At 57.2% G+C, this 27,924-nt stretch overlaps 3 protein-coding genes across 4 annotated transcripts; 1 reads left to right on the forward strand and 2 right to left on the reverse strand.

The window, feature by feature from the left end:
- Positions 1 to 495: 495 nt before the first annotated feature.
- MARCKSL1 (MARCKS like 1) lies at positions 496 to 2,661 on the forward strand. Its single transcript, XM_048049613.2, has 2 exons — positions 496 to 655; positions 1,302 to 2,661. The coding sequence occupies exons 1-2, from the start codon at positions 560 to 562 to the stop codon at positions 1,926 to 1,928; spliced, it is 723 nt and encodes a 240-aa protein (XP_047905570.1). The 5' UTR covers positions 496 to 559; the 3' UTR covers positions 1,929 to 2,661.
- A 2,073-nt stretch (positions 2,662 to 4,734) lies between these two features.
- HDAC1 (histone deacetylase 1) lies at positions 4,735 to 19,166 on the reverse strand. The gene is made up of 14 exons (XM_066982488.1): positions 19,018 to 19,166; positions 15,316 to 15,428; positions 14,788 to 14,905; positions 12,072 to 12,146; positions 10,818 to 10,956; positions 10,083 to 10,224; positions 9,189 to 9,281; positions 8,777 to 8,885; positions 8,462 to 8,602; positions 8,114 to 8,222; positions 7,878 to 8,008; positions 6,967 to 7,113; positions 6,813 to 6,861; positions 4,735 to 6,436 (listed from the first exon to the last, which is right to left on the reverse strand). The coding sequence occupies exons 1-14, from the start codon at positions 19,064 to 19,066 to the stop codon at positions 6,409 to 6,411; spliced, it is 1,443 nt and encodes a 480-aa protein (XP_066838589.1). The 5' UTR covers positions 19,067 to 19,166; the 3' UTR covers positions 4,735 to 6,408.
- Positions 19,167 to 19,384: 218 nt separating this feature from the next.
- On the reverse strand, positions 19,385 to 27,911 carry LCK (LCK proto-oncogene, Src family tyrosine kinase). 2 transcript variants are annotated; one of them, XM_066982482.1, is made up of 13 exons: positions 27,625 to 27,911; positions 25,123 to 25,229; positions 24,939 to 25,017; positions 24,771 to 24,861; positions 24,557 to 24,655; positions 24,316 to 24,419; positions 24,072 to 24,221; positions 23,322 to 23,474; positions 22,081 to 22,260; positions 21,583 to 21,659; positions 21,349 to 21,502; positions 20,812 to 20,943; positions 19,385 to 20,509 (listed from the first exon to the last, which is right to left on the reverse strand). In XM_066982482.1, exons 2-13 carry the CDS (start codon positions 25,222 to 25,224, stop codon positions 20,307 to 20,309), a joined length of 1,524 nt encoding a protein of 507 aa, XP_066838583.1. In that variant the 5' UTR covers positions 25,225 to 25,229; positions 27,625 to 27,911; the 3' UTR covers positions 19,385 to 20,306. The 2 variants fall into 2 exon arrangements, with proteins under 2 accessions (XP_066838583.1, XP_066838582.1); XM_066982481.1 differs by having other exon boundaries at positions 24,939 to 25,020; positions 27,625 to 27,910.
- Between the last annotated feature and the right edge of the window lie 13 nt (positions 27,912 to 27,924).

The raw sequence follows: 27,924 nt of genomic DNA on the forward strand, positions 1-27,924 counted from the left end.
CAAGCCGCACATCCCTCCTGCTTGGCATCGGCCTCGCGTTAGTCCCACTTTCCTTTCGCCTAAACTCTTCCTTTCCAGGAAACCAAAGGGCTGCGGGGCAAAGCTACCGGGCTGCGTGCCGGGGGGGTGCGGGGGGGGGGACACAGCGAGGCGGGGAGCTGGGTGCAGCCCAAGTGCCACCGGCCAGCCCCAGAGGGACCTTCCCGGGGGTGAGCGGCACCCTAGGGTGGGTGACACCCCACGGTGGGCGACACCCCAGGGTGCCGGGGCTTGGGGGGGGGCAGAGGCGCCTTGGGGTGCCGGTGCCGGGGGCAGCACCGCTCCCCGTCCGCCTCCTCCCCATCCCCAGCGGGGGCTCCCCGGCCGTCGGGGGAGGGGGAAAACGGCAGAAGGCCCCCGGCCCCGCCGGGGCGGTGGCTGCAGCCCGGTCCCCCGCCCCGGGGGCGGTCTCGGCGCCGTCCCGCCCCGTCCCCGCGCCTTATCAGCGCCCCGCCGGGGGGCTCAGCCCACTGCCTCTCGGCGCCGAGCGCAGCCGCCGCGGCGGGGTGGGCGCCGCACCATGGGCAGCCAGGGCTCCAAGGCGGCCAAGGCGGAGGGGGGAGCCCCCCCGGCCGGCCACGCCGCCGCCACCGAGCCCGCCAAGGCCAACGGGCAGGTGGGTACCGGGCACCGGGAGGCGCCGGGCGCCCCGCCGGGGCGGGCGGACAAAGGCGGCGGCCGCTGCTCGGAGGGGAGGGGGCGGCTGAAACCCCGTGGGGGGGAGGGGAGGGAAGGGAGGGACGGGGGGGTCCCGCCCGGGGGCTCCGGGATGCGGAACCGGCCGGCACCGGGCCGCGCCCCGGGCCCCCTCCCGGCACCGGGCGCGGAGCGCGGGCGCCGCCCGGTGGCAGCGCGGGGAGCCCCCCCCCCCCCCCCTTCACCGCCCGGTGCGAACGCCCCCGCCCCGGTGGCCCCCCCCTTTTCCCTGCTCGGTGCCCCCCGCATGGCTGCGGGTTGATTTGGGGGGATTTGGGGTTTTGGTGCCCCCGCCCCACCTGGCTGCGGGTTTGGAGGGATTGAGGGTTTTGGCCCCCCCGCCCCAGCTGGTGGTGGGCTTGGAGGGTCTTGGGGGGATTTGGGGTTTGGGGGGATTTGGGGTTTTGGGGGGATTTGGGGTTTTGGGGGGATTTGGGGTTTTGGGGGGATTTGGGGTTTTGGGGGGATTTGGGGTTTTGGGGGGATTTGGGGTTTTGGGGGGATTTGGGGTTTTGGGGAGTGGGTGCCGGATCTTGGGCGTGCCTAACACGGAGCTGCTCCTGCAGGAGAACGGCCACCTGCGGCTCAACGGGGACATGACGCCCAAGGCGGGGGGCGAGGCGGCGCCCCTCAACGGCAACGGCTCGGCCGAGCCCCCCCAGGAGGACAGCAAGGGCGAGCCGGGCGCCGAGGATGCCATCGAGCCAGCCCCCGCAGCCGAAGGTGGGGACGCGAAGCCCGAAGGCGCCGCGGCCCCCAAGGACACCCCCAAGAAGAAGAAGAAGTTCTCGTTCAAGAAGTCCTTCAAGCTGAGCGGGATCTCCTTTAGGAAGAACAAGAAAGAAGCCGGGGACTCCTCCGCGTCCTCTCCCACGGAGGACCAAGGCAAAGCAGAGGCCAAGGGAGAGGAGACCCCCCCCGGCTCCGGCAGCGGGACGGAGCCCTCGGCCCCCCCCCAGGAGGGGCAGGCGGAGGAGCGGGGCAGCGCGGGGCCGAGCGGGGCCGGGGCCGCTGCCGAGGGGCAGCAGGAAGCCGAGCCCAAGAGGGAGGATGCAGAAGCAGGGGAGAGCAAGGAGGAGGAGAAGCAGCAGCCGGGGGATCCCCAGGGGGATACGGCCAAACCAGAGGAGCCCTCAAAACCCGCGGGGCCTGAGCCCACAGCTCCCGCAGCGGCGGAGCAGAAGGAAGAGTAGAGCCTGCTTGGCGTCCACCTAACTTGAGACTCTTGCGCCATCCTCTCCACCCCAGTAACACCACGGACTCGCTGCCTTGCCCACACACCTCCCCTCTCCGGTGTAGAACTGACAGCGCTTTCTAAAACCCAGCCCTGAATTATTATTTCTCACCCACCCCTGTTAGGAAGCTGGTTTGGATTCCCACCACCATCACAACTCGGAGTAGTTTTACCTGAATCCTTTAAAACTGTGGAGGAAGACTATCCTGGACATAAGTGGAATTTACAGTTTGTAAGACCCCAGAGCCCACGTCCTGCTCTGGTCTCTGCTGGCCTCCCGACCGTCCCTGTGCTCCTCCGAGCCCAGCAAGCCAGTGACTGTTCCATGGATTCTTTTTCTCGGTTTACATTCCTGGTTCTGACTTCATTTAAAGTATTTTGTGCTTTTTATAGAAACCAGTGGTTTAAAAGCTAATCTGGTTAGTTTTTTTTTATAAAGTCTTACTATTGGCTTAAAACTGTAAAGCTTGTAAGTCCGCTGTGTTTAATTCTGCTTCTAGGGGATAACTTTTAGGGTCTGGGGTGGAGGGAGGGGGCCTGCCAGCTGTATAATGTGAAGCAACATTGTTTTCTCTGTAAATAATTTTTTAATGGCCAAAACACTTGATTTGCAATTTTCTAACTTCTAAAAAAAAAAAAAGCTGTATGGGTTTTATTGTAACATTTGAAAGGAATAAACGGTGACCCCTTTATGGGTGAGCTTGAGTCCTTCTTGTCCTGGATGCCAGACAAGGGCCAGTGAAGATAGCAGTTGCTTATTTAGTTCAACAGCTGCTGCATTTAATCACCCCAGCCCTGGCTCTGCTCGCAGTTAATTGACTTGCAGCAGATGTAGAGCTACAGCCACAAAGGACTTTCTCACACCAGCCTCTTGTCGCTGCTGCCTCAGGATGCCCACTGGCTCTGTACCTGATTTTGGGAGACCTAACCGCAGTACCTGGGGGGTGGAGGGGGGACTTCTCACCAGGGGTGCCCAAGCAGACCCAGTGTAAGTTTGGTTTAATTTTTTTGTGGCTTTAGGAAGGAGCTGATCCTGCGCTATGGAGATGTGCCTGATTGTAAGAGCTAGCAAAGATTTTTTCCTTCCAAAGAGAAAATGAAGGCGTTTGGGATGCCTCCATCCTTTCTCCTGTGGTCTGCCTGGGGACAGAGCTGTGTCTTCCCGGGGCAGACCTGCAGAAGGCAGGAGCAAGCACTGCCCACCTTAGAGCGGCTGCAGAGCACAAAGGCAGCAGCCTCCAGCAGCTCATCCTGCCCCCTCGGGCTGTAGGGCAGCACAGGGCCTCCTGCAGCTAATGGCCTGCTCCTAATCCCCCTTTAATCACCTGCCCCTGCTGTTTTGGCTGGCAAAGGGGAGCCCGGAGAAAAGCAAGGACCAAGGGCTGCTGGGGCACCACCCTGCCAAGGTAGGGCCTGGGGCAAGGCCACCAGAGCTCCTCCGCGGTCCTTTGATAGAAACACAAATGCTGGGCTTTATGTAGCTCATCCTCCTATCAATAATGGGAAACTAAAAGCAAATAACCTGCTTCCAACTGCAGAAGGTATTTATTAACATCAATAATGGAAGTCCAAAGCAAGTAACCCGCTTACAACTGCAGCAGGCGTTCATCCCCATTAACCTGGGGCAAAAAAAAAATAAATTAAATGCAGGCACTGCAATCTACAAATTATTTCTGAGCTGGAAGATGGCTCCCGTGTGCTCTGCGAGGCACAGCTGCAGCAGGCCCAGCTGAGAGGTGCCGGGCTCAAGGCATCTGCCGGAGCCGCGGCCGCGCTGCGGCAGCCATTTTAAGACAGGCTGGAAGGGAGGAAGGCTGCAGTTGCACATTGGCATGCATGATATAGTAGGGGTGACTTGAATTGTACGGTTGTTTTTGTTCGAGGAGAAGAGGATTTTAATTGTGTGCTAGGGTGAGAAGGATAGCTAAGTTTCCTGGAGTATTATTACAGCAATGAAAGGCAACTGAGCCACTCAAAGCTTTTCTTTAACTATCTAAACAACAGATTTGGCTTGGGAACCTTCCATGTGCATTTCAGCTGTGATCAGCACTCAATGCAAAATTACCCTGCTCCTAATTTTATTTTTTTTCAATTGAATACCAGATTAAAACCACTTAAACTCATGCAAAAAAATACATAATATACTCCCTTCCTGTAACTTTTTTTCCCCTTTCCAGACTAACATTGCTTTCAGAGCAAGAGTCAGTGCATGAAGCACTGTATCCCACCAAGCTGCAACCTCAATTAGCATCAGCAATGCTGCTGGAGGAGAACATGGCTGCAATTTCAGGAGGACAAGAACTACCCCCGTGATCCTCAGAAGAGGTGTGAGCACACAAAATGTACAGCATTTCAACTTACCTTTTCTGGTGAGAAGGGGTCCATGAGAATTTCAAGGCTATTTTATAAAATGCAGGGGAACAAAAAAATAAATCAAGGAAATTTCAACCTCTACCAAGGGAACTGAAGTGTTCTTTTACCTGCAGCATGGAGCATGTTCCATATGCAATGCTACAGGCTTCAGTAGATGCATTTGAACCAATACACCTAGCCACCCCCCCCCAAAAAGAGGGGGAAAAAATCATGCCTTACCTTTTCAAAACCTTATTACAGCTGTCATTTTTTGTTGTAGGGCTCTACACTACACCATGATCATGACCAAGCCACTGCAACATTTTCCAGTAGTGACTCTGAAAACCAACCACACTCCCACTCTAACCAAGTATTTCCTCTCAGCAGAAAGCAGTACAAACTCAGGCCAACCATAGAAATGTACCAGTTTTATTACAAAGGTTCTCAAAATTCAAAATAAAAGCATCTTTAAAAAACCACAATATATTTCCCCCCCCAGACACAAAGATACATTGATCTCTCTCGCTTCACATACAAACACTGAAAAGCGGGAGTGAGACGTCACTCAGGTTCCAAGAGACTAAAAAACTTACGGTGGAAAAGGGAAAAAAAGTATTTAAAAAAATAAAACATTTTAAAAATAACCTGTGTTAAGTTAGCAGCATTATTAGAGTTGAAACCATCAGCAGCACTCCGTGGGAGGTACGGATCCTCTTATGGACAGAGGAATCCCCCTGAGAAAGGAGAGCAGCGAGTCAAAACTGCCTGCAAAACTTCTGCAAAGTTGGAGCTCAGCAACGCATTTCACAGAAAGCTCATCTAACAATCAGCTGTACAAAACGAGATGCAAGAGAAAGGCCAGTTCTGATCACAAAAGACCTTTGGGTGTGAGATAACGTGTGGGAGTAGGAAGAGGAGTAGTTATAAAAATGTACAGAGCCCCATCTGCTGTTCCCTTGTACAGATAACAGCTCAGACTGCTGATAAAAAGTTCTCCATATTTACTGGCCTTGAGAGCAAAGAGAGGAGAGGTTCAACCTGAAAACATTTGTATGCTTCACTTCAGAGAAGTTTTTCAGTGAGCGACACATGTCAACAAGACGCTTCAGCTGGGCTCGGTTTGTCTGGTCTTTACACGACTTGGGAATTTCTGCCATGGTTTCAGCTAGGACACAGATCAGGACCGAGAAAGCACATTACAGCAAACGTAGCTGAGGACAGAACAAGCTGGAAAAGCGAAGCAGGCGGCCAGACGGGCAGTAACTCACTTCCCCCCTGCAAAGAGGGGCATAAGTATAGAAAAAAATGTATAAAAATTTCATCCCTTCTCTTACTCGAGATGCATAATGCTGCCACACTAACTGGATCTGCAAGATCTTGGAAAATGTTAACCACCACATTAGGGTGATTTTTGTTTTGCATTTTCCAGATCTGCACCTGCAAGGCTCTTGGGCAGATTCACTCAAGCAATTTTCAGATCTGCTTTTAAGCTGCTTCATCTCTTTCCACAAGTTTGCTGCAGGGAGGTAGCCAACTCTATTCAAGAACTGCACTATTTGACCCTGAGAAGCGGCACCAGCTTGCAGTTACTTGCCATGGTGGAACCAGACTGAAGACCAAAGGAATAGTCAGTCTCTCACAGGCTTCGTTTGGGAATTCATATCTCCCATCAAAAAAAAAAAAAAGAGAAAGAAAAAAAAGTTTCATGGCCATCTTTCCACCTAACCTGAAATGCAGATACTACTTCTACTTAAATTATTCTTTTCCAAGGGTGGTTACTTCAGAGGAGAGTAAAGAAAGGAAGTGATTTTTTTAAAAGACACACTAAGGAGGCAGTGGAAGGCAAGAGTGAAACTTCCCAGTCACCAATCCTGGGCAGTGCAGGTCTCTCTACTCCGCAGAATCCTCCCTATCTGCTCCCAGAGGAGTGCAGCAAGGAATAATTTACAGTTCTCAAGTCATTTATATATTTATATAGAAATATATACAGAAACATATAAAATATAAATCCTGTGGAATGGGAGGCAACCGGAGAAGCTAACCTATGATAACTATGCACTGACAGGTACTGTCCAGCTGCAGCCATCTTAGGTAGATTTCGTCTCTTCCTTCACCCTATGGAAGAAAATAGTGAAGAATTTGGTTTAAAAAAGTACCTCAGGCTGTACCCAAGCTAGAGCTGCAGCCTTAAAAAGGCTTCTTAGATAGCCCATCTTAAAAACACTTACCATACTCTGATGTCAATCTCCCCCTAAAACTAGTAATGCTGTACTGAATACACAGTATTTTTGAGCCCTTTTCTTTGAGGGCTTTCACAGCGCCTTATCAGGTGCGCTGTTCTACTTATGCAAACGTCTCCCCATGACAAAGCCATCCAAACTACCACATCTCCCTTCCAACCCCACAAGTTACACAATAACCCATCGGGGGAATGCACAAGGAAGTACAAACACAGCCAGTTAATTGCCAAGCCAAGAGACATGGGGCTCACCCTTTGGGTTCTGGTTTCTCCTCTTTTGGTTTTTCCTCTTCTTTTTCCTCTAGAAAGGAGAAAAAAAAAAGACACGGTAGAACAGCAGGAAAGCACACACCAGGTAAAGTTCCATACAGCTGGGAGGGCTTCCAGTCCTAGCTTTCATTGTTACCTTTCTTCTCCTCTTCCTCCTTTTCCTCTTCTGTTTTCACACGCTTCGCTTTCTTAAAGTTGGCGACGTTTTTGCGCCCTCCTTCCCCTTCATCTTCAGAGTCAGAGAATTCTTCATCACATGATATTCTCTTATCAGAATTGCGGACTGAGAGCGAAGGGGAGAAGAGGTTGTTTCAGCAGAGTTAAAAGTCAGAAGACACCAAGCACTAACTTCTCCAAGGGCATCTACACATGTGGGAAGGAACTAATAAACCCACCTAAGTCACAATTAGGCCACAGGGAAAACACTTCATCTTTCTACCTGCCATCTCTTTTAACTGATCACTTCTGACTGCTCATGCTTAAGATCTAAGATCACATGTAGGACTTGGATTAGATACAGCGTGATGTCTAGACTTGACAGCATAAGCAGGTTAACCAACTTCACACTGAGAAAAATCTGACTGCCAGATCTAAAGGCCATCAGCCAATCTGGATAAAAACTAGCAGTTTCACTGAGGCAGGCAACTTCTGGGATCAAACCCGATAGAATACTTTCTGGGAGACTGTCATAGCACCTACATCACAGGAACTGTTTAAATTCTCACATTTAGGCCTAAGTTCTTTCTTTATGGAAATTGTCTCCCAGGGAGACATTTCTCCCAGGGAGAAGAAATCTACCAGCCCCGCAGTACTCAGCTTCATTGCTTCATTACAAAATCAATCAGAACACTGGAAAGATTCAAACTGAATGACTCCAGAATTAAAATAAATCTGAATCATATATCCTCCTGTCTTTAATAAGGTAATTTGGTTTACTGCCTGCACAGTTCTCCAGCTAACTGATCCCGTTCAGCTTTGGCACCCACAGGCCCTGAACTGTACACTTCCCGGCAAGGCAACGCCGCTATGCCAGAGGCAAGTGCCTACTTGAAATGCGTTTCTCAGGATCTTCTTCCTCTTCATCTCCACTGTCTTCCTGAACAGCATCTTCGGGAATTGGCTGCATCTGGACACCAGGGGCATGAGGCAGCATGCGCAGATTCTCAAAGAGACGTTGCCTAGAGCCAGCCAGAAAAGGAATACCTCCGTCAGCAAGAAGCCACCCACGGCTCTGAAGCCCCCAGTAGAAGGTGTCAGTCTTGTGAAGAGGAGCAAACACTTACTTGATCTTCTCGAGATACTCGTTGGTATTCTGGTTAGTCATGTTGGAGGGACTGATGTGCAGCTTAAAGTCTGGTCCAAAGTACTCAAAATAGTCGTTATATGGAAGTTCTGCAGGCAAGTTAAAATAGGACAAAAGCACAAATTAACAGTGGACCGGTACTGAAATACCTCATACACAGTGGGCTTCAGTGCTACATAAGAGCACAACTGCATTTTCCTAGGGGTAGGAGCTGACGCTTTCGTAGCCCAAACTCAGATCAAACCTGCTGGGTACCTTTTGATGGAGGGGAGACCTACAGAACTATAACACAAACAACAACAGCTACTGCAAATCAGAGAATTATTACCGTTTGGGATTTCAGTGTCCAAAGCCACAGCAGTTTCATAGGTCCAGCATCTAGCCACGTTGCGGATTGTATAGCCACCTCCTCCCAGCATCAGCATAGGCAAATTAAAACTTTTTACAAACTCCACACACTTGGCATGACCTGAAGCAAAGGCAGTGGGGAAAAAGGTTGTAGCTTCACAGCATAAGGACAAACTTCTCAGTGAAAATTAATCAGATTATATGTGCCAGTTTACGTGCACTGTACCATACAGTTCTGGCCTCTCAGGATCACAGACCCGGCCTTGCTATTTTGATGGAAACACTGTACTCTTACCTTTGATGGTCAGATTAAAACAACCCAGCCTGTCCCCTGACAGAGAATCCGACCCGCACTGCAAGACAACTGCGCTAGGCTGGAACGTCTCCATCACTTTAGATATCACCTAAACAAGAAACCCATTGTTATGCTTTCTCCACAGGACAGTGTCACAACAACACAGTAATGTCCACATCAGCAAGCGACAAGAAGACATCCCTAGTGTTCCCACAGCTGTTGGCTCCCCTGTACTGGTAACACTGGGGCTCTTGCAACGAAAAGCTTACTGATGACAGGCTGCGATTGTTAGGGAGAAATACAACCCCTGAAGAATCTCATAACAGCAGTGTGAGTCTCCCCGAAGAATGGCTCCACAAGTACCCAGTGACAAAGTATGATACACAAAGAATCACCCAGCAAAGACACTCACCGGCTTGAATATCGCCTCATAGGACTCATCATCGATTCCATCACGGAGGGGGTAGTTGACAGCATAGTACTTGCCTTTGCCTGCACCAATGTCCTGTTAAAGACAGGAGAGACCATAAGGTCACCAGAAAATCAACTGCAACACACAAACTGCACCACAATTATGAAGGGAAGTCTGGGATTTCATCAGCATAATCCGACTGTAAGCCTAAGCTCTCATGGAAGAATACTGTCTTGGCATCAGAAGGCAAGAGCCAGTTGACCCCAACAGCAGGTATTTAGTGTGAGCGGGTGCATTTGGCCCTCTGCTCAGGGAACAAGAATCTACTGCTGTCACCTTAATGTTGTTCTGAGCACACAGCCTCCCACTCGGCTGGCAAAAGCCACTCTTACACAGCAATAAAACTGGTGGTCAAAATTCTAGTTCCAACCAGACACCACACCTGTATCTGACTTGAAAGAGTGCCACCGTGAACACCACGCGATTTCTTAACGCGCAGAACTGACTCAGAGGAAGAAATGCCAGCAAGACGCACCAACACACACAAAGGCACTCCCCGATAAACTTTCACAAAAAGCTTGCGTGACCAAACAGAGCTTGGAAGAAGCTGCAGGTGACCAAGACGCCATCTTCAGAGTCACTTTTCTGAGAATAATTCCACCAGAAGGCTGCTAAATGACCAATATCACAGCCTTGTTTTTATGGCTATATAGACCATGATCACAGGAACAAAGCACCCACTCCAAGAGCCAAGCCAGCTGCCTCACGTATACACCTTTGCTCTCACTAAAAGGATGCTACTTTGAGAGCATTATTTAAAGCAGGAAAACCCAGGAGAGCAGTGATTTTAGTTAAGAATTTCAGGAGAATTTTCTGTTAAGCCTTTGTTCTCACCCGCAGGTCCCCTGTTCCCGGGAAGTATTCTCCGTACTTATGAAAGGACACGGTCATCACACGGTCTGTGGTATAGAAGGCTTCCTCCACACCATCCCCATGGTGAATATCAATGTCAATGTACAGCACTCTCTGGTGATACCTAGGATCAGAAAGGAGTCAAAATGCTGCGTTTCTTCGGAGCAGAAAGTGCCCTTCCCAGCAGAGTATGTGGGGAGAGGGCAAAGAACTCGGTGCTGATCCCGAGGCCGCACAGCTACCAAGCAGCTGTCTCTCTGGTGTCTACAGGCACGAGAAGTGTGGAGAATGGGCACGTGCCTCAGTCAGCAGTGGAACAGAATCACCAAGGCAAACAAAGTGGCTTTTACTGCTGCAGCTGATCTTTGAAGGCAGACTTGACTCAGTTTATTCAGATTCAGCCAATGGACTCTGCATTTTTATGGCCAAGCCTCCCACTGAGGTTTGCCTTGAGCCAAAAGCTGTCAGGGTGGTAACCAGCAGGCACATCTTACAGCTGTGCCCCCTTTCTCTCGGGGGAAGGAGGAGGGCCTAAGAGCAACCACACAATGCTCCAAGCCTTCTGCTTCCCGCACAGAGCCACAATGGGACACAGCCCTTCTGCAGAGAGGGCACCGCATCCCAAAGAGGTAGCTCAATAAGACCCCCCTGGAAAACACAGCTAAAAAAGCAACAAAGAGTGGTAAGGGCTCAAAGAGTGGTAAGGAATCCACCTACTTCAGGAGCTCCAAGATGGCTAGGACAATATCGTTGACGTAACAGAAGCCAGAAGCCTCCGACTTCTTAGCGTGGTGAAGGCCCCCTGCCCAATTCACAGCGATATCTGTCTGCTGCTTGTTCAGCTTCACAGCACTGGCTGTTGGGAGAAGAATTACAACACGTTAGCACGAGGGCAGAGTACCCGTGGCAGGGACGCAGGGATAAAGCACAGGTCCCTTGTCATCACCTCGTTGTTTCTGCGTGCTTTTGGGCACAAGCCCAAGCCAAGGGTTTGAACGGTGGCTGGCTCAACAAGCTAACAAAGACAAGGGAAGAGCAACGCAGCCACTACTGTGCCTGCACACACTTTTGACCACTTCCCACTTTTTTTTGTGTTTTTTGTTCCACAAAATCTGCACAAACGAGTCCACAGCATTTAGCTTGGGGCACAGTTGAAGACAGTGGAGATTTCTCAGGGCCACAAGCAAGAGACTTTAACAAACGGTTTTATCTAATATATACTTGGGTCAATATGCATTTAGACAAAGAAAGTTCTCTTCCCCCAGCTCCTTCCTAAACTTTCTGCAATTTTGCAAGTCTCCAAGGATGGAAACAAATGCTACATTCTGTGGAACGTACAGCCTTGGGACCACAGAGCAGTCACTTAAAAAAAAGCGCAGTCAGTCCTTGTAGGTACTGCTGAGCCCTGTTACAGGAAACAAAGATTTCTAGATGTCACTGCGGGAGTAGCGGCCACAAAGCTTTAACGCCTTTGCACAGCCACACAGTTTGGTAATACTAAGACTTTCTGCAACAAAGTATTTGAAAACAGAGAAAGCATTTTCAATGTTCCAGCTTTCGATTCCATTTTGCCTCAGGGCCCGAGCCAGTGGCTTTAAGTAACCCCATTTTGCTTTCCAGGCTACACCTACTCAGAGCAATATTTTTACAACTTTTCTTCCTGTAAAGCTCACAACGATTTTTTTTTAATTAAATCCCTGTTGCAGCTGGGGTTTTGTCTGCCACATGCAACGCTGTTCTATCACTCACGGGTTCCTTCACACAGTCACTGAAGTAACTCCGACTCGTGAAGCTATGCTTCACAAACGTAAAGGGATCTGTCAGTGTGCAAGGCTTGAATTGTAACATGACAAGAAATCTGGGTCTAATTATTAAAGAAATCAGAGAGTCCCAGGGCTTCCCCACCACCACCTACAACGATTACATACATCTGCTGAGGAGAAGAAAAGAACAGATGAGGTGCAAGCTTACCAACGGAGCCTCCAGCAGAGAGCTGACAAAACTCAAACAACCCATCAAACACAGGGCAGTCTTCCCCAACGTTGACTTGAAAAGAATGCACAAGAATTAGTAAGACAAAGCCACAAATAAACGGTAAAGCTTACGCTACCGATCTGATTTTAGAAACTAACCAGATACGCATTTTAATCAACAGAAAAATAACCACAAAGAAATCATTATACACGAGTGCAATCAGCCTGAGGTTGCCTGATGAGCCAAAAAGGTTGCTGCTGCCGGGAAGGTGCTCCTGACCCTCGTGCGCGTTGTAGGAGCACAGGGCAGCAGGTGCCAGGGGCTGTGCTGAGAGCGGCACGCCATCTGCTGGGGCGCGCCACGAAGGGATGCAGAACCCAGCCCAACACCTTGGAAGATGAGCGGGCAGCAGGGAGATGCTATCGGCCAGAGCTGCATAATACCAGCGCACGTCCTTTTAGCAGAAACTCCCGTGCCCCTCGTGAGGCAGCACATTTACGGTATTTGGCTCTGCTCTGGCAGCGCGTGCTGGTCAGCACAGCCTGTGCGAAATGCAGGCCAGCAGCCCTCACGATTATAAATAAAGACAGTAACAGCAGGCTTGGATCCAAGCGAGATTTTGCAAGGTTTGCTTTCACAAGCAAAAAGAAAATCTGTATTTTTGTAGCAATATCTCTAAAATGTTTGTTTTTTTTTTCTGTGCTTAATGGGAAAGGCACAAGCTGCAGATCTCAGCATTAGAAATGCAACAGTACGCAGTCTTTTCACAAAGACGATGTGATAAGGGAACCTGGATGGTCTCCGTTCAGGACACAGACCTCTGAAAAGGACAATGCCCATCAGGACACTCAAAGGAAGTAATTGTTCCCCCTTTCCGATTGTTTCAGCAGGGCATAGCAAACAGCCGAGTTTGAATAATTAACTCAAAGAAGCTTTTCCTGTGAAGTGAGGAGAATTTAAGTCATCAATTTCTGCATGTTTCCCATTACAGCAAATTAAATGCTTTGCTTTTCAGGCTACGGAGTAGTCTTCTCAAGTCTTCAGACAGGCAACACGGCATTAGCAAAATTAAATTAGAAACCGTTCATTACCTTTACTGCCCCTCAGAACTTTGTGGGCAGCACTGACAGTATCTGAGGGTTTTCCTCTGCTATCCTGGCAAAGACAGGAGGAGCTGCTGTATAACAGAAGCCTGGGAGGCTTTTCCTACCATGAGATTCGAAGCAGCCAGGACTACCAGGGAGGGAGGGATATTAATAATGGGGGTCAATCACTTGGCTAGAGGCATAAAGCGAGACAAGAGGTGCAGGTGCTCTTTCCTTCTTACAGCGGGTGGGTGAGGACCTTTGTATCCGAGACAGAGTCCAGTATGGACATGGAAACATCCTTGCGGACATCACAGCCCCTACCCTTTCCTGAAAGGAAAGCTACAGCAGGCTACGGAGAGCTGTCACTGTACCGAGGAGCAGTGACCTTGTCTCCTGTACCACTAATCCGTTCTGAGCCTCCCGGGCTAGCTCTTTAGCTAGGCAGAGGCTTGCACTTTACAGGTCTTGTTGAAGAAAAGATCTGTCCTATGCGTGTTTGAGATTAATTTTCGTATTTTGCCTCCTTCAGGTAAATATAGTTCTGTGGAAATATAGTACAGAAAATGTGGACTACCAGAGAGCAGAGTGGGTGTTTATGAGCCATATCAGCTCCAGGGGTAAACAGTTCACTGTGTAAATATGTACTTTGGTATATTAAGACATATTATTTACTGTAGGAAGTCTTTCAGTATATATTAGTCATGTCTCTTACATGCTCGTGCCTAAATATCTATTTCAGCCGTGAATATTTCAGCTCATACCAGATTTCCAAGTGCCTCTACTTCAGACCTGAGACCCGTATTTCATTTAATTTGGAAATTACACTTACTTTACATAAATGAATCCCATGGGCTTTTTTTCTGCTCTCGAGGAACGCAGCATGCATCATCAAAACACTTTAAATGAACCCCAAGCCTTCCTCATCTATTTGTCCTTACTAGCTAGAAACCTAGACAGTCGTTGCCAAAGGACATCAGCTCAGAGCTGCGCATAAACCAAAAAAGGATTTCTGTAACATTAAAGTTGCCAGAAGGTTTTCAGTGCTTTCATGGACTGCAGAGGTTAGAAGAGAATGGAGAATATCTCAAGGGAAAAAAAAATAAAAAAATATTCTAACACAAAGTGGACAGGTACTGTTGTGCATCTCAAACTTCCCCCACTTTCAAACTGCTGTTGCTCTAAAAATCCTTCAGAATAACTGCAGATTTTGGACATGATTGATGAGCTTTTTCTAAAAAAAAATTAAAAATATGTAACTCTTTCCCACCCCAAGACCTTTGGTTAAAGTTAAACAATTACACAAAATGCATGTAGCTCATAAATAGAGTAGTCGGTCATCTCCGAGCCAGGAAGGTAATTTAGAAGAATTTCCATTAAAACATAAGATTGAAAAAGACCACCAGGCCAAAGGGTTCTCCTCAGCTCTTTTGGCATACTGCCTTGAGAGAGGGACCCATTTTTAAAATACTTGATTTACCAGGTAAAGAAAAAACTAAGTCAGGAGGAAGACAGCCTCCAAGGGTTCCTCCTGCTCTATTTATCACAACCTTCTAAAGCTCGCCCAGGAATCCCAGACGCACAAATTTAGCACTGTCAGGAACTACAGCACTGCACACGCAGCTTACATCTTTGCATCTGCTTGCTGTACTCGGACATGTTATCCGGGCGGATAGACCTCAGAAACTTGATGTAGTCGTCGCTGTGGTACTTCGTCATTTCTTCTGCGTTTGCCTTGTGAGGGCGCTGCAAGGACAAAGAAGAGCAAGCCTTGTTTTGAAATACGTCTCTCCCCTGAAGCCCATTTCCACTCTCAGATTTACTCCCAGGGTAAAAAAAAAAAACAAAACAACAATCAAACCAGCAGCAACAGACAAGAGGAACTTATTCTCAAAGGCAAGAATGCCATTACCACAGACTGGAACATATTGCATATCTAGACAAAGAAAATATTCAAGTTACAGAGAAAAAAACAATTTTCCAGTCTCCAAAGCTTATCTGATGCAAAGAACATCTCAGTCAAATGGAGATGGAGGAAAGGAGAAATACATCAGAACAACCATTTAAGTTTTTCTTTTCTTTCATTAAACTAAAAGCTGACAGTTGAACTAACATCTCCCATATACACTTCTCTTCACGACCAGGCCCACACTTACATAGATCTCCATCTTCCTGTAGAGACCATAGTTCAGCAGCAGGTTGTGGGTCATCCGGATCCTGTGGGGCTTCATCGGATGCCCTTGGCCATAATAATAGTTTCCAACATCACCTGGGGACAGAAAGGATTTTGTTACGGCAGAGAAAAACATGAATTCCTCCAGACACGACCACAGTGAAGCCACGGGGCCGTCAGTCGTCTGTGGGTTTATCCCAGGCCACCTCCCCACCCCGATATTCCCCTGCCTCGTAAAGCTGAGCTCACGCTGCTCTCTCTCACAGTAGGCGCCGCTGTTTTCCCCCTCCTCTCCCAGGGTACTTATTTTCATGAAATTTTTCACAAGATTTAACTTTCGGATCTTGCCATTTGGCTGCGGGACGCACAGACCGAGAGCTGCCAGGAGCAGGGGACGGCACGCGCGGCAGCAGCACCTCCCAGCCCTCGGTGTGTTGGGCAATCACACCGGGTTGTGCACGTAGTTTTACAACTCGCAATCGGTTTAGGAAGCAGGAGACCCGACCCGGTCTGGCTGGTGACTCAGCTGGGAGCATTAATATTTCATCACCGGTCTCAGCGCTCAGGAGAAACTGCCACTTCCTCACAGCGCGGCTCTAAGTTCTCCCCGGCGGACGCGGCCCTGCTTGCTGCTGAATTACATGCGAACGGTGCAAATCCCAAACCCAAACAATTCGGCTGGTCCTACAGCGAAACCGCGCGTCCTTTGTCTGCACCGAGGCGTTTCACTCGGGTGACGATTCCTACAGCAAAATCGGGTTAAATCAAGCTCTGGGGAACTCGGTAAGAGATGCTCGAAAGCCCATCTAGAAGACACAAACGCGAAGCTTTGGAAAGCGACCCCCTGCCTTCTCTACCCTCAGCTCGCAATGCTCTGAGCCCCCCACGCTGCCGGGGGGTCTCTGCTGGGGACACCCCCCCGAGCCCTGCAGCCCAGCCCGCAGACCTAGCGGCTCGCCCGCGCGTGGAGGCGGGTGTGCGATAACCGTGTGGATCGCCGGGCGCCTCTCCCTGTCTGTGGGGTTCTGCAAGTCCCCGCTAATAAAGAAGTCACCGTCGGTGCAGGTCTAGCCCTTACACACCCCCCGTGCACCTCGGGGTCCCTATGAAGGACCCCCATGGCTCCCAAGAAGGACCCCCGTGGTCCCCAGCTGCTTTATCCCAGCCTCTCCCCTGTGCCCTGACCCTTCCCAGCAGCTCAGCGATGATCCCCACTGCAGTTTCCTTCTGCCATCGGAGTTTTACGGCTCAGGGGAGGGACCCAGGCGCTGCCCAAACAGCTCCCAGGGACCTCGCTCTGGGGCATTACGGCGCTGCATTGCCCGGCCCTGAGCTCCCTGCGTGGCACATCAAGGACCCGACCAAGCCGGCCTCCCCCAAGTGCAGATTACGCCTTCCCTGACAAAAAAAAGCACGCTTTCACCCCAGGACGTGCTGTGGATGTTTGCCAGCCCCTCATAAAAGAGCAGAAACAAGGCACTAAAACCTCCCCACGGAGGTAAATTAGGGGGGACAGCGCCAGCCAGGAGGGCACGGCGCTCATTTCACGGAGTCACCGCGCAACGGAAACGCCAAGGGCAACCTCTGCTCAGCATTTTACAGCGCGACGGCCGATCGGTGTTCGGGACATCACCTCGTGCCTCTGAAGGCTCGAGGTCGTGCACGGCCTGAGCAGCTTTCCTCGTGACCACGTTACGTTCTCGGGGCAGGAAGAAGTTCGGAGGAGGTTTGGGTTCGTGGTGCAGGCTGCTCGCACCCGGACGCTGTCCTGGTGCTTCCCGCGAGCGCTCCTGCAGCGCCCCGCTGGTTTTGATATCACGGGTGTCACACAGCGGGGCACAGCCAGAGACCCCCCCCCAAAGGGCTGCCACCCCGCCGCTCGCCGCGACTCCTCGGAAGCAATTAAAGCCCTCGCTGCCCGCCCGACGCACAAAACACCCCGCTCGGCTGCTTGAAGACGAAGCGCGTCCGCTTACGAGGGAAAAACAGCGATGAAAAGTTTTTATTTGACCTCACGGACTGAAAGCCTCCACGGAAGGGGGGGGGACGGACCCCGCGGCACCCCCACAGCTCGCCCACCGCCTCCAGAGGGCAGGGGGCTGCAAACGGGCCCCGAGGTGGGACAGCCCCGATTTCTGCTGAGCGGCAGAACGTGGGGAAAGCGCCCGAGGAACCCAGCGGGGGCTCCAGGCAGCTCCTGCAGCCCGTTACTCCCCTGTCCCACCGGGGGGGTTACAGAGCCAAAAACCAGTGCCCCCCCCCCCCCCCCCCCCCAACAGCCTTGGAAAAGAGAGAAGAAAGAAAACCGGCAGCCTACAGCCCAGCCAGCACCGAACAACACTCTGGGACGCTGGAACCCCCCCCAAAACCCACACCGTGGCCCCGTCGGTTGTCCTTGGCTCCACGGGGCCGCCCCCGACCCAAGCAGGAGTTCCCGGAGAGCCCCTTTGCCCCCCTAAAGGAGGCTCGGCCACCCCCCGGGCCCCCCCCGAGCCCTTCGCCGTGGCTCCCCCGGCCACCCCCAGCCCCTCCTGCCCCCTCCCCACCCCGAAGCCCCGGGATCACCCCCAGCCCCTTCTCCCTCCTGCTCCCCCCGAGGGCTGCCCCCCTGCCTTCCACTTGCCCCCAGTCCTTCCTACCCCCCCCCAGCACCCCCTGACCCTGCTGTGCCCCACACCCATCCTAACCCCCCCCCCAGTGTCCCCCAACTTCCCCTCACCCCCACCCTTCCCAACCCCCCCCAGCACCCCCAACTTTCCTGCATCCCCCCTTTCCCAACCCCTCCCTCCAGTACCCCCCTCCCTTCCCCTCACCCCCCACTTTTCCCAACCCCCCATCACTGCCCCCCACCCCTCCTACCCCCCCCAGCCCCGCTGTGCCCCCACTCCCCAATCCCCCCCCGTGCCCCCTACCTTCCCCTCACCCCCCACCCTTCCTAACCCCCCCTCCCCCACTGTCCCCTGGCCCTGCCGTGCCCCCCCTTCCCCCCCACCCCCCTAAGTACCCCCCAGCCCTGCCGTGCCCCCCCCTTCCCCACCCCCCCAGTGCCCCCTACCCTTCCCCTCGCCCCCCACTCTACCCGCCCCCCAGTGCCCCCCCAATACCCCCCCCCCAGTGCCCCCGGCCCCCCCCAGTGCCCCCCCACCCTTCCTAGCACCCCCCCCCCCACTTCAGTGTCCCCCCCGCCCTTCTTAGTACCCCCCAGTAATTCCCCCCCCCAGTGCCCCCCCTCAATTCCTAACCCCCCCAGTGCCCCCAGCCCCCCCCAGTGCCCCCCCACCCTTCCTAGCACCCCCCCAGTGCCCCCAGCCCCCTTCAGTGTCCCCCCCGCCCTTCCCCCCCAGTGCCCCCCCAATTCCTAGTGCCCCCCCTCAATTCCTACCCCCCCAGTGCCCCCAGCCCCCTCCAGTGTCCCCCCCCACCCTTTCAGTACCCCCCCAGTGCCCTCCCCCAATTCCTGCCCCCCCAGTGCCCCCCCAATTCCTGCCCCCCCCAGTGCCCCCCCCCCAATTCCTAACCCCCCCCCCCTCAGTGCCCCCGGCCCCTACCAAGCCCCCCACCCTTCCCAACCCCCCCCAATCCCCCTCAACCCCCCCCATTGCCCCCCCAAACCCCCTCACGTTACCCCCCCCCCCGCCCCCCCCGTTACCCTCAGCCCCCCACGAGCCCCCCCCCCGCCCCTCACCGTCGTAGTAGTAGCACACTTTCCGCTTGGTGCCCTGCGTCAGCGCCATTTTCCTGCCCCTGCCGCCGCCGACCCCGCCGCCGCCGCCGCCGCGCAACGCAACCCGCCCCGCCGCCGGGGCCCCGAAGCCCCGCCCCCCGCGCGGGCTCCGGGCCAATCGGCACTCAGGGATCCGCCCCCTCCCGCCCGCCGGCCAATGGGAAGCCGCGACGGCGGAGGGGGAGCGGGTGCCAGCAGGCTAGGCGGAGCGGGGAAGCGGGGGGGCGGGGGGGGCGCCTGGGCTGTACCATTGTTGGAGGGGGGGGGGCTCGCGGGACGAACCATCGCTGGGGAAAGGGGGGGGGGAAGGCGCCGTAGGGTGAACGGGCGGGGGGCAGGTGGGCGGGACGGAACCATTGTGGAGAGGGGAGGGGGGGAGTGGAGAGGGGAGGGGGGAGGCAGGTGGGGATGAACCATGCGTGAAGGCGGGGGGGGGCCCGGTGCGGGACCCCCGGTGGGGGGGGTGGGGGGCACGGCCAGGGCCCCGGGGCCGCTCTGCCCGGTCCCGGTGGGGCTGGCGGCGGGCCCACGGTCCTGTATTGCCCGGGGCAGGCGCTGCGGGCCCGGGGGGGGGCCGAGGCCGAAGCCCTAAGCCCCTGCGGCCCTGCCCGGGGCAGTGCGGGGCTCCCCGGCTGCTGCCCCCCGGGGAACCGCGGGCTCCACGCTCCCCAGGGGCTCCCCTGTCCTGAAGTCTCCCCGGTCCTGAAGCCCCTTGGGGTCCCCAAACGGTCCCTGGGGACCCGCAGCCACCCCAGGGGCTCCCCTGTCCCGAAGCGTCCCCAGTCCTGAAGCCCTTTGGGGTCCCCGCACTGTCCCCAGGACCCCGCAGCCGCCCCAGGGGCTCCCCGGTCCCAAAGCATCCCCAGCCCTGAAGCCCTCTGGGGGGCCCCGCACGGTCCCCAGGGCCCCGCAGCCACTCCAGGGGCTCCCCCGTCCTGAAGCCTCCCCGGTCCTGAAGCCCTTTGGGGGGCTCCACACGGTCCCCAGGACCTCACAGCCACCATCGGGGCAGACGGCGGAGGTGGCGTGCAGCCGGGTGGGCACGGTGGTGCGTGGCATGTCCCCTGGGCCCGCGGGCCCTTTGCCTTCTGGGGGGGCGATGTGTGCCTTCAGGTGCACCCCGAGTCTGTGCTGCTGCTCCCCCAGGTCCAGGCGGTGCCCGCCGGGGGGTGCAGAAGGAGTCTGTGGGGACCCGCGGCACGGGGAGCAGAGCGGTGCCCCCCGCCGCGCCCCCGAGGCTGCTCGGGCCCTCAGGGCTGCTGCTGGTACTGGCCCTCGGTGGCGGTGAAGAAGTCCTCCAGCACGCTCTTCATGTAGTCGAAGGTGGGCCGCTCCTCGGGCCGCTCCTTCCAGCACTGCATCATGAGTTCGTACAGCTCCTCCGGGCAGTTGTCGGGCTGCGGCATGCGGTAGCCGCGCTCCAGGTTCTGGATCACCTCGGGGTTGGTCATCCCTGCGAGGACAAAGCGTGCGGCACTGAATTTGGGCCACCCCCTTGCTGCAGGAAGCCCCCCACATTAGCAAACCCCATGGAAAACCTTCCTCCCCCCGCCCCAAACTCCGAACTCCCCCGTGATTTTTGGGCCCAGCTGGCCACGTGCGTTGGGAAGAGGTCGAAACCATCGCGGGCTGGCAGGGAGCGGGGCCAGGCGGAGCGTGTGTGCGTGCGGGAGTGCATGCACACACTCACACGTGTGCGCCTGCGTGCATGCGTGTGCGAGCCCGTCCGCCCCGCAGCTGCTGGGAAATCCTGACCTGGATACGGGATCCGGCCGTAGGTGACGATCTCGGTGAGCAGGATGCCGAAGGACCAGACGTCCGACTTGATGGTGAACGTCCCGTAATTAATCGCCTCCGGCGCCGTCCACTTAATGGGGAATTTAGCCCCTGAAAAAAACAGCGGGAGGGGAAAAAATAAAGTGCTACAGCCGAGCTTTACACCCCTCTCTGTTTAACCTGATGTGACAACCTCGAGCGAGCCTTTGCCCCTGCCGCAGGCCTGGGGACGGGCTGGGTTTGGTGGCTGCCACCCCCCGGCCCCCCATGCTCGGCTGCCCACACACGCCGGCACGGACCCCGCAGTGGGGCTGCACGCCTGTTCCTGCAGCAGCCACCAGATAGGGCTGTCAGCCCGCCGAAAGCAGGGCCGGGTGGGCCTGTGGGCTCTGGCAGCCCCCTCCAGCTGGGGGGAGAGAGATGAGGGAGACGGGGCATGCGGGGTCCTGGCAGAGGATGGGGTTTCTTCCTCCAGCAGCCCCAGAGGGGACGCGCGTGGGGCCACGACAGGCGCACCCTCGCGAGCCGTGTACTCGTTGTCCTCGATGAGGCGAGCCAGCCCAAAGTCGGCGATTTTGCAGCACAGGGTGTCCGACACGAGGATGTTGGCAGCCCGCAGGTCGCGGTGGATGTAGTTCTTGGCCTCGATGAAGGCCATGCCTTCGGCGATCTGCAGGTTGGATTAATCGCATTAATAGGAGGAGTGGGAAAGCCTCATCAGATGCCCCCCGTGGCTCCGTGCCCCCTGACCTGCGCGGCCATGTCCAGCAGCTTGTTGATGCTGAGCTTCACTCCCTCCGAGGTCTTGAGGAAATCCACCAGGCTGCCTGCAACGAAGGCGCAGGTCTCAGCGGCTGCCTCCCGCTGGCTGCCATCGTGGCAGCAGCTTTGCCGGGGCACCGACCCCTTCAGTGCCATGTCCAGCATGAGACTGGGGGGCTCACAGCCCCTGGGAGGGGGGCAGGAGCAGCGGGGCAGGACACCACGCTGCCTGCAAGGTCCTTGCCCCCCCCCCCGGCTCCAAGCCAGCACAGTGCTGTGGTGTGAAAGCTCAGCACAGGGAGGAAAAAGTCCCCCGGAACAGCTCAAAACACAAAAGCCAGCACCGACACGTGGTGCCCTGGTGGGTTTCCTGCGCCTGCACTGATGGGGACGGCGGTGGGAGAGGAAAGGACCCCGGCTCCGCACGGCCCCGAGCCGCCCCTCTGGGTGCCAGCCCCGCAGCGGGCAGCACCCCGGCGCCCTCACCCTTCTCCATGTACTCGGTGATGATGTAGATGGGCTCCTTCGTCACCACGGCGTACAGCCGCACCAGCCGCGGGTGCTGCAGGTTCTTCATGAGGTTGGCCTCCGCCAGGAAGGCGCTGGGCGACATGCTGCCCTGCTTCAGGTTCTTGATGGCCACCTTGGTGTGGCCGTTGTAGAAGCCTGCGGAGAGAAGGGGCACAGCGTGATGGGGGAGAGGGAGGGTGACCGGCGGGGGAGGCAGGGCTGGGGGCTACGTCTGTCAATTCAGGGCATCCCAACCCAAAAGAACACGAGGAAGGTGTCCGGGCTCTAAAGGCTGGATGAAGCCTGGCCCCAGGGGCACTGGGAACAGCAAAGGCCAGCGAGGGACCCTCTGGCCCTGGGCTCTTGCAGCAGGGCCAGGCCACGTGGGGACAGTCACAGCCCCGTGTGTGCTCTGGCCGCCTCCTTGGCAGAAGTCTGTAGCCACATTTTAACCTACCAGGCAGAGATTTTTACGTGTGGCTTTTAGCCACCGAGAGGAAAGGAAACTTGGTGCTGGGCTTTTAACCTTCCGAGCGGCTCCCAGCAGGGCAGCTGGCGGAGCGGGGCAGCGCTGCCACAGCCCAGCCCCTGCCAGGCACCTGGAGGGGATCTTCGGATGCTGCCAGCACCCATGGGAGCAAGGGCGGGGACCCCGCTCGGGGCCGGATGGAGGCAGCGGGGCAGCGCTGCGCCCTCCCCACCACGGCACCGGGACGGCAGGAGGAGCTGCTGTGGCTCGGCAGTAGCGTGCTGGAAGCCGCACGCAGCCACCGAGCCCCGGGCGCTCCCAGCGTGGCAGCAGCAGCCACCACGAGCCCTGCTTCCCCCCCAGAGCCACGCACGGTGCTTCTGTTCTGGTGCCAAGCCCCAGATGTACATAGGGCGAGTGGAGCCGAGGGCGCAGCCCCCGTGCACAAACGCCTGCAGCCACGTCCTGGCGGCGGGTGCCTGCCCAGGGATCAGTGCAGGGGTCGGGGTGGCCACGGATGGGAGAAAGGGGAAGTTTGGGCTGCTCTGGTTTATCCCCGGGCTTCTCTCACTGCTGGTTTTCTCCCTTCTTCCAGAGCCCTTTGAAAAGCCCATGTCCCACAGCTGGGCAGGTGCCGGCTGCGCCGTGCGGGGCCCCGGCTTCCCCCTGCAGCCCCGGGCCTGTGCTGACGCTGCCCGCAGCAGTGCCCTCGTGCAGGAGGAAGCGCCCCGCTTTCACCCTGACTCACCCATCCAGACTTCTCCAAACTGCCCCGCTCCCAGCTTCTCCACCAGTTTCAGCGACTCCCGCGGCACCTCCCACTCGTCCTGCCACCACGGCTTCTGCGGCTTCTGGGTCCGGCAGGGCTTGCCGAGGCGGGTGCACAGCCCGTCCGAGCTGCCTGCGGCACAGGGGGAGGCAGAACCAGCATCAGCGTGCACAGGGTGCCTGGGTGTCCTGCTGGTCCTGACCCGTCCTACCCCCATCCCATCCCATCCCATCCCATCCCATCCCATCCCATCCCATCCCATCCCATCCCATCCCATCCCATCCCATCCCATCCCATCCCATCCCATCCCCATCCCATCCCATCCCCATCCCCATCCCCATCCCCATCCCCATCCCATCCCATCCCATCCCATCCCATCCCATCCCATCCCCATCCCACCCCATCCCCATCCCCATCCCCATCCCCATCCCCATCCCCATCCCCATCCCATCCCATCCCATCCCATCCCATCCCGTCCCATCCCATCCCATCCCCATCCCACCCCATCCCCATCCCCATCCCCATCCCCATCCCCATCCCCATCCCATCCCATCCCATCCCATCCCATCCCATCCCATCCCCATCCCACCCCATCCCCATCCCCATCCCCATCCCCATCCCCATCCCCATCCCCATCCCATCCCATCCCATCCCATCCCATCCCATCCCATCCCCATCCCATCCCCATCCCCATCCCCATCCCACCCCACCCCTCAGGCCGGCACATACGTGTGTAATACTCCACCAGCTCGTGCAGGCTGCTGAAGGTGACGCGGGGGGAGATGTAGTACCCCCCGTTGTCCATGTTGCGGATCTTGTAGTGCTTCACCGTCTCGCCCTGGTTCTGATCGAAGTCCCTCACTGACAGCGAGTAGGAGCCTGGGGAGGGGGGCGCGGAGTGGGCACGGGCCCCCAGCACTCCTGGTGCGCTTCCCGGCGCAGGAGGTGCCGGCGGGGCCGGTGGCACCGGTACCTTTGGAGGTCTCGCTCTCCCGGATGAGGAAGGAGCCGTGCGTGTTGCCTGAGGCCAGGAGCTGCCGCTCAGCGTCCTTGCGGCTGAGGTTTTTGAAGAACCATCTGGGGACACAGGGCAGGGTTAGGGCTGGAGGGGGGGGTGCAGGTCACATCCATCCCCCTGTGCTGAAGCCCTTGCGTCTTCCCCCTGTGCCGGCACAGCTCCGTGCCCGCACGGCTGCTCCCCGGCCCCTACTCACGGCTCGGGCTCCAGGCTGTTCACCATGGCCACGAAGTTGTAGGGGATCAAACCCTCCTGGCCCGTGGTGAGCGACTGCGCCCTCCACCACTCCCCGCTCCTGCAAGGACACGGCCATGTGAGTCCCCCCTCACTGCCGGGACCACCGGCAGCACCGGGGCACCGACCGGGGGGGGCACGCGGGGACACAGGGGACCCCCTCGGCGCTCGCTCACTCTTCCAGGATGAGCAGCTTCTCGCCCTTCTGCAGCCCCAGGTCCCCGTCGTGGGTGGGCTCGTAGTCGTACAGGGCCACCACCAGCTTGTCTGGGGGAACAGGGGCAGGGTGGAGGCGGCGATGGGGGCACCCGCAGCCACCCCCCCCCTCCGCGGCCAGGCCTTACCTTGCAGGGGGGAGCACGGCGGAGACGTGGCCTCGTAGGACACCAGGGGATCGCGCACCTCGGAGCCATTGCGGATCAGCTGCTGTGCAGGGACGGGGGGGGCCCGTCAGTGCAGCCCCCCCCCCACAGCCCCACGCCACCCGTGGGGGTTTTTTTGGCCGCTCACCCCCCCCCCCCCCCTCACCTGGCGCTTGCTGTCGGGGTCGATGGGGTAGTTGCAGTGCTCGCAGATGTCGATGTTCTCGATCCAGTCGTCGTCATAGTCCGAGCTGCAGCAGCAGCCCATGGTGGCTGCACGGGGCGCGGGGCAGTGAGCGCAGCCGTCACCCCCCCAGCCCCTCCAGCCCCATCTCTGCACCCACCCACCCCAGCCCCGCACCCATCCCTCCCACCGCCCACATCACTGGGCCCTTCCTGCACACCCCTGAGGGCATCCCCCGGCTCTGTCCCCAGCCCTGTTTCCTCCTGGTGCCGTTCTGGCTTTGGTAAGCACGGAGGGCGATTACTCTCGAGACACCCCCACCTCGAGCACCAGCCCCGGTGCCCTGTGTGGGCAGAGGGGGCCTTCGTGTCATTTTGGCTTCCTGCAAAAGCCGGCGGAGCCCGGCACTGCGTCACATGGAAATGGCAGCCCACAGCCCTGGAAAAAGCTCTTCTGCAGAATCCCCCACACCCACGCCGCCAGGATCTGCCCCCTCCCAGGTCTGGCCCCAAACCTGCTTCCCCAGGCTCTACCGGGGAGCTCGGGGGCTTCGGGGGCCCCATGCGGTTTCTGCAGGCGCCGAGCTCTCGGAACCTCTGCCAGGAGCCACCCAGGTGTCCCTGCCCAGGAACCAGCGGCTGCTTTTGGAGGCGCTGGGGGGGGAGCTCCGGCCTGCGGGCAGGCGGTGCAGCAGTGGGGGTCCCCAGGGATGGCTGAGCCCAGAGCCGCCTGGCTGGGGGCGATGCCCACCAGCGCCGCCGTCATTTTTTCCTCCTCGGTTTCCCAACTGGGAGTCACAGGCACAGCTGTGTTTTCACAGGCACTCATTAAAATCTGGGGTGCTGCCGGGGAGGGCAGCGCTGCAGCTGTGCACGGTGCTTCCAAGGGGCACGCACCCACCGTGCAGCTGGGGGCACAAGGAATGTCCTCTGTCAGGACAAGGAAGGCCCTGAAGGGCTCCCTGGGGGGGTGGCTCGGTGTCCCCTGGGTGCCACCAGCCCCAGCCACCGGAGCCAGCGGCCACCGGGAGAGGCACAGCCCCGTGTTCGGAGACCGGGAACACCCTGTGCTCACCTCCCCACGGCGGGGGCAGCAGGACAGGGGCAGCGCCACCCGCTTGCCATGCCTGGGGGGACACAGGGGACATCGTCACCATCCCCACGGTGCCACCTTGGGGTGCCCACCACCACGGTGACCGATGGGAGCAGGAGACGAGTGATTGTGGCAAGGAGAGGGTGGACGAGCGAGCCCACCCGCACAGCGTCTGGGGCCTAGAAGCCGCCCTGGTGCCTTCGGCTTCCGCCGCCGCCTCTTTGAGAGCGCTCTCACGGCAGCTCGGCCGCCCGCAGGGTCTGGTTCATGCAGGGCACGGGCAAGGCCCCAGCGATGCCCCGGGACAAAGTCTGGCCCCGGACCCGAGCCCGAGCCCGGCCCCGTGGAAGAAAAGCCCCCACTCTCCCAACCTGCACGTAGCACTTCAAACGCCCGTCTACCAAAGGCGAGCGGGGCCGGGAGGTGTTTTTTCCTTTCTGCGAGAAGCCGGGGTTCAGAGGGAGGTGCTGCTATCGTCGTTTTTTTTTTTTCTTATGTGCTCAAGCCACAGCGTAATTTCCACCGAGCAACCGTTTCACCTGCTCGGTGCGAGGGCTGTGCCGCATCTCGGGGCGTTTGAAGTCAGGTTTTGTGCCTGCATCTGTGCAAACGAATTTCTGCTGCGAAGGTTGCGTGAAAGCGATGTGGCGGTGCCCCTGCCCCGTGCCTCGCCGTGTCCCCCGGTGCGTGGCTGCGTGTGCACGGGGGTACACGAGCAGCCCCCGGCCTCCTCCTGCCTGTGCTGGCCCTTCCGCGTGTGCCTGTCCGGCCAGGGCTGGCCGCTTTGGTCACGAGTGTGGGCGGGCGCCAGCGGGGCTGAGGCTGGGCTGGCCCCGAAGCCGGGTGTCCCCAAGTCAGCTGTGACCCAGCTGGACGCTGGCCCCGTGCCTTGCTGAGCCCGGGGAACCGGCCCCGACGCGCCATCACGGAGGGTAAGGAGGCATTTGATCCAAAACAGCACCAAAACCGGACACATCACTGCCCGAAACTGTCCTTAATGGGGCCGTGACGGACCGGGACTAACCCACCGCTCTTCCCGCAGCTGGGCGGACAGGGCCTGGCGCTGGGACAAGTCGCCCGTTCTGCCCTGGAGATGGGGGCTCGGGGCCAGCACTGCGAGGGGGCAGCGCTCGCATCCTGGGTGCGCACAGGGCAGCGGGGTGGCCGCTGTCACCCCGGCTGGGTGGCTGCAGCGGGACGGGGAGCACGGGGCTGCTCCCCGTGTCCCCTTCTGACCCCTGGGGAACCAGTGCTCCCAGCCCCGCAGTGGTGAGCCCCCATTAACACCCCTCCACGGGGCCACGTTGGAGGGCGCAACACCCCCTGCTCCAGGCACCCCGCGGGTCCCAGCGCCCATCCAGGGGCGCAGACCCCTGCCCCGGCCCCCGTTACCTGTTGGCAGCGAGGTGAGGACCAGCCGCTCTCAGACTCCCATGGCCGGGCAGCAGCAGTGATGGCACCGTCCCCGCTCACGTCCTCCCCATCACCAGCGGGCACGCGGTGACCGGCCGGCAGCGCAGCCACGACCCCGCACGCGGGTGCGCGCTCCCTGCTGCCGCCGCCGCCGCTGCTCGCTCTTGCTCGCCGCCTGCCCTGGTTTCCTGCCTCATGAGCAAACTCTAGAGAAACTGGTTCGCAGCTCGCACACGACCGCAAAGAGCTAGTGACAAACCCTGAAGCTTCCTGCCAGCC

Source organism: Anser cygnoides, chromosome 24, assembly GCF_040182565.1.
Source record: "Anser cygnoides isolate HZ-2024a breed goose chromosome 24, Taihu_goose_T2T_genome, whole genome shotgun sequence".
In the NCBI taxonomy this organism is placed as follows: Eukaryota; Metazoa; Chordata; class Aves; order Anseriformes; family Anatidae; genus Anser; species Anser cygnoides.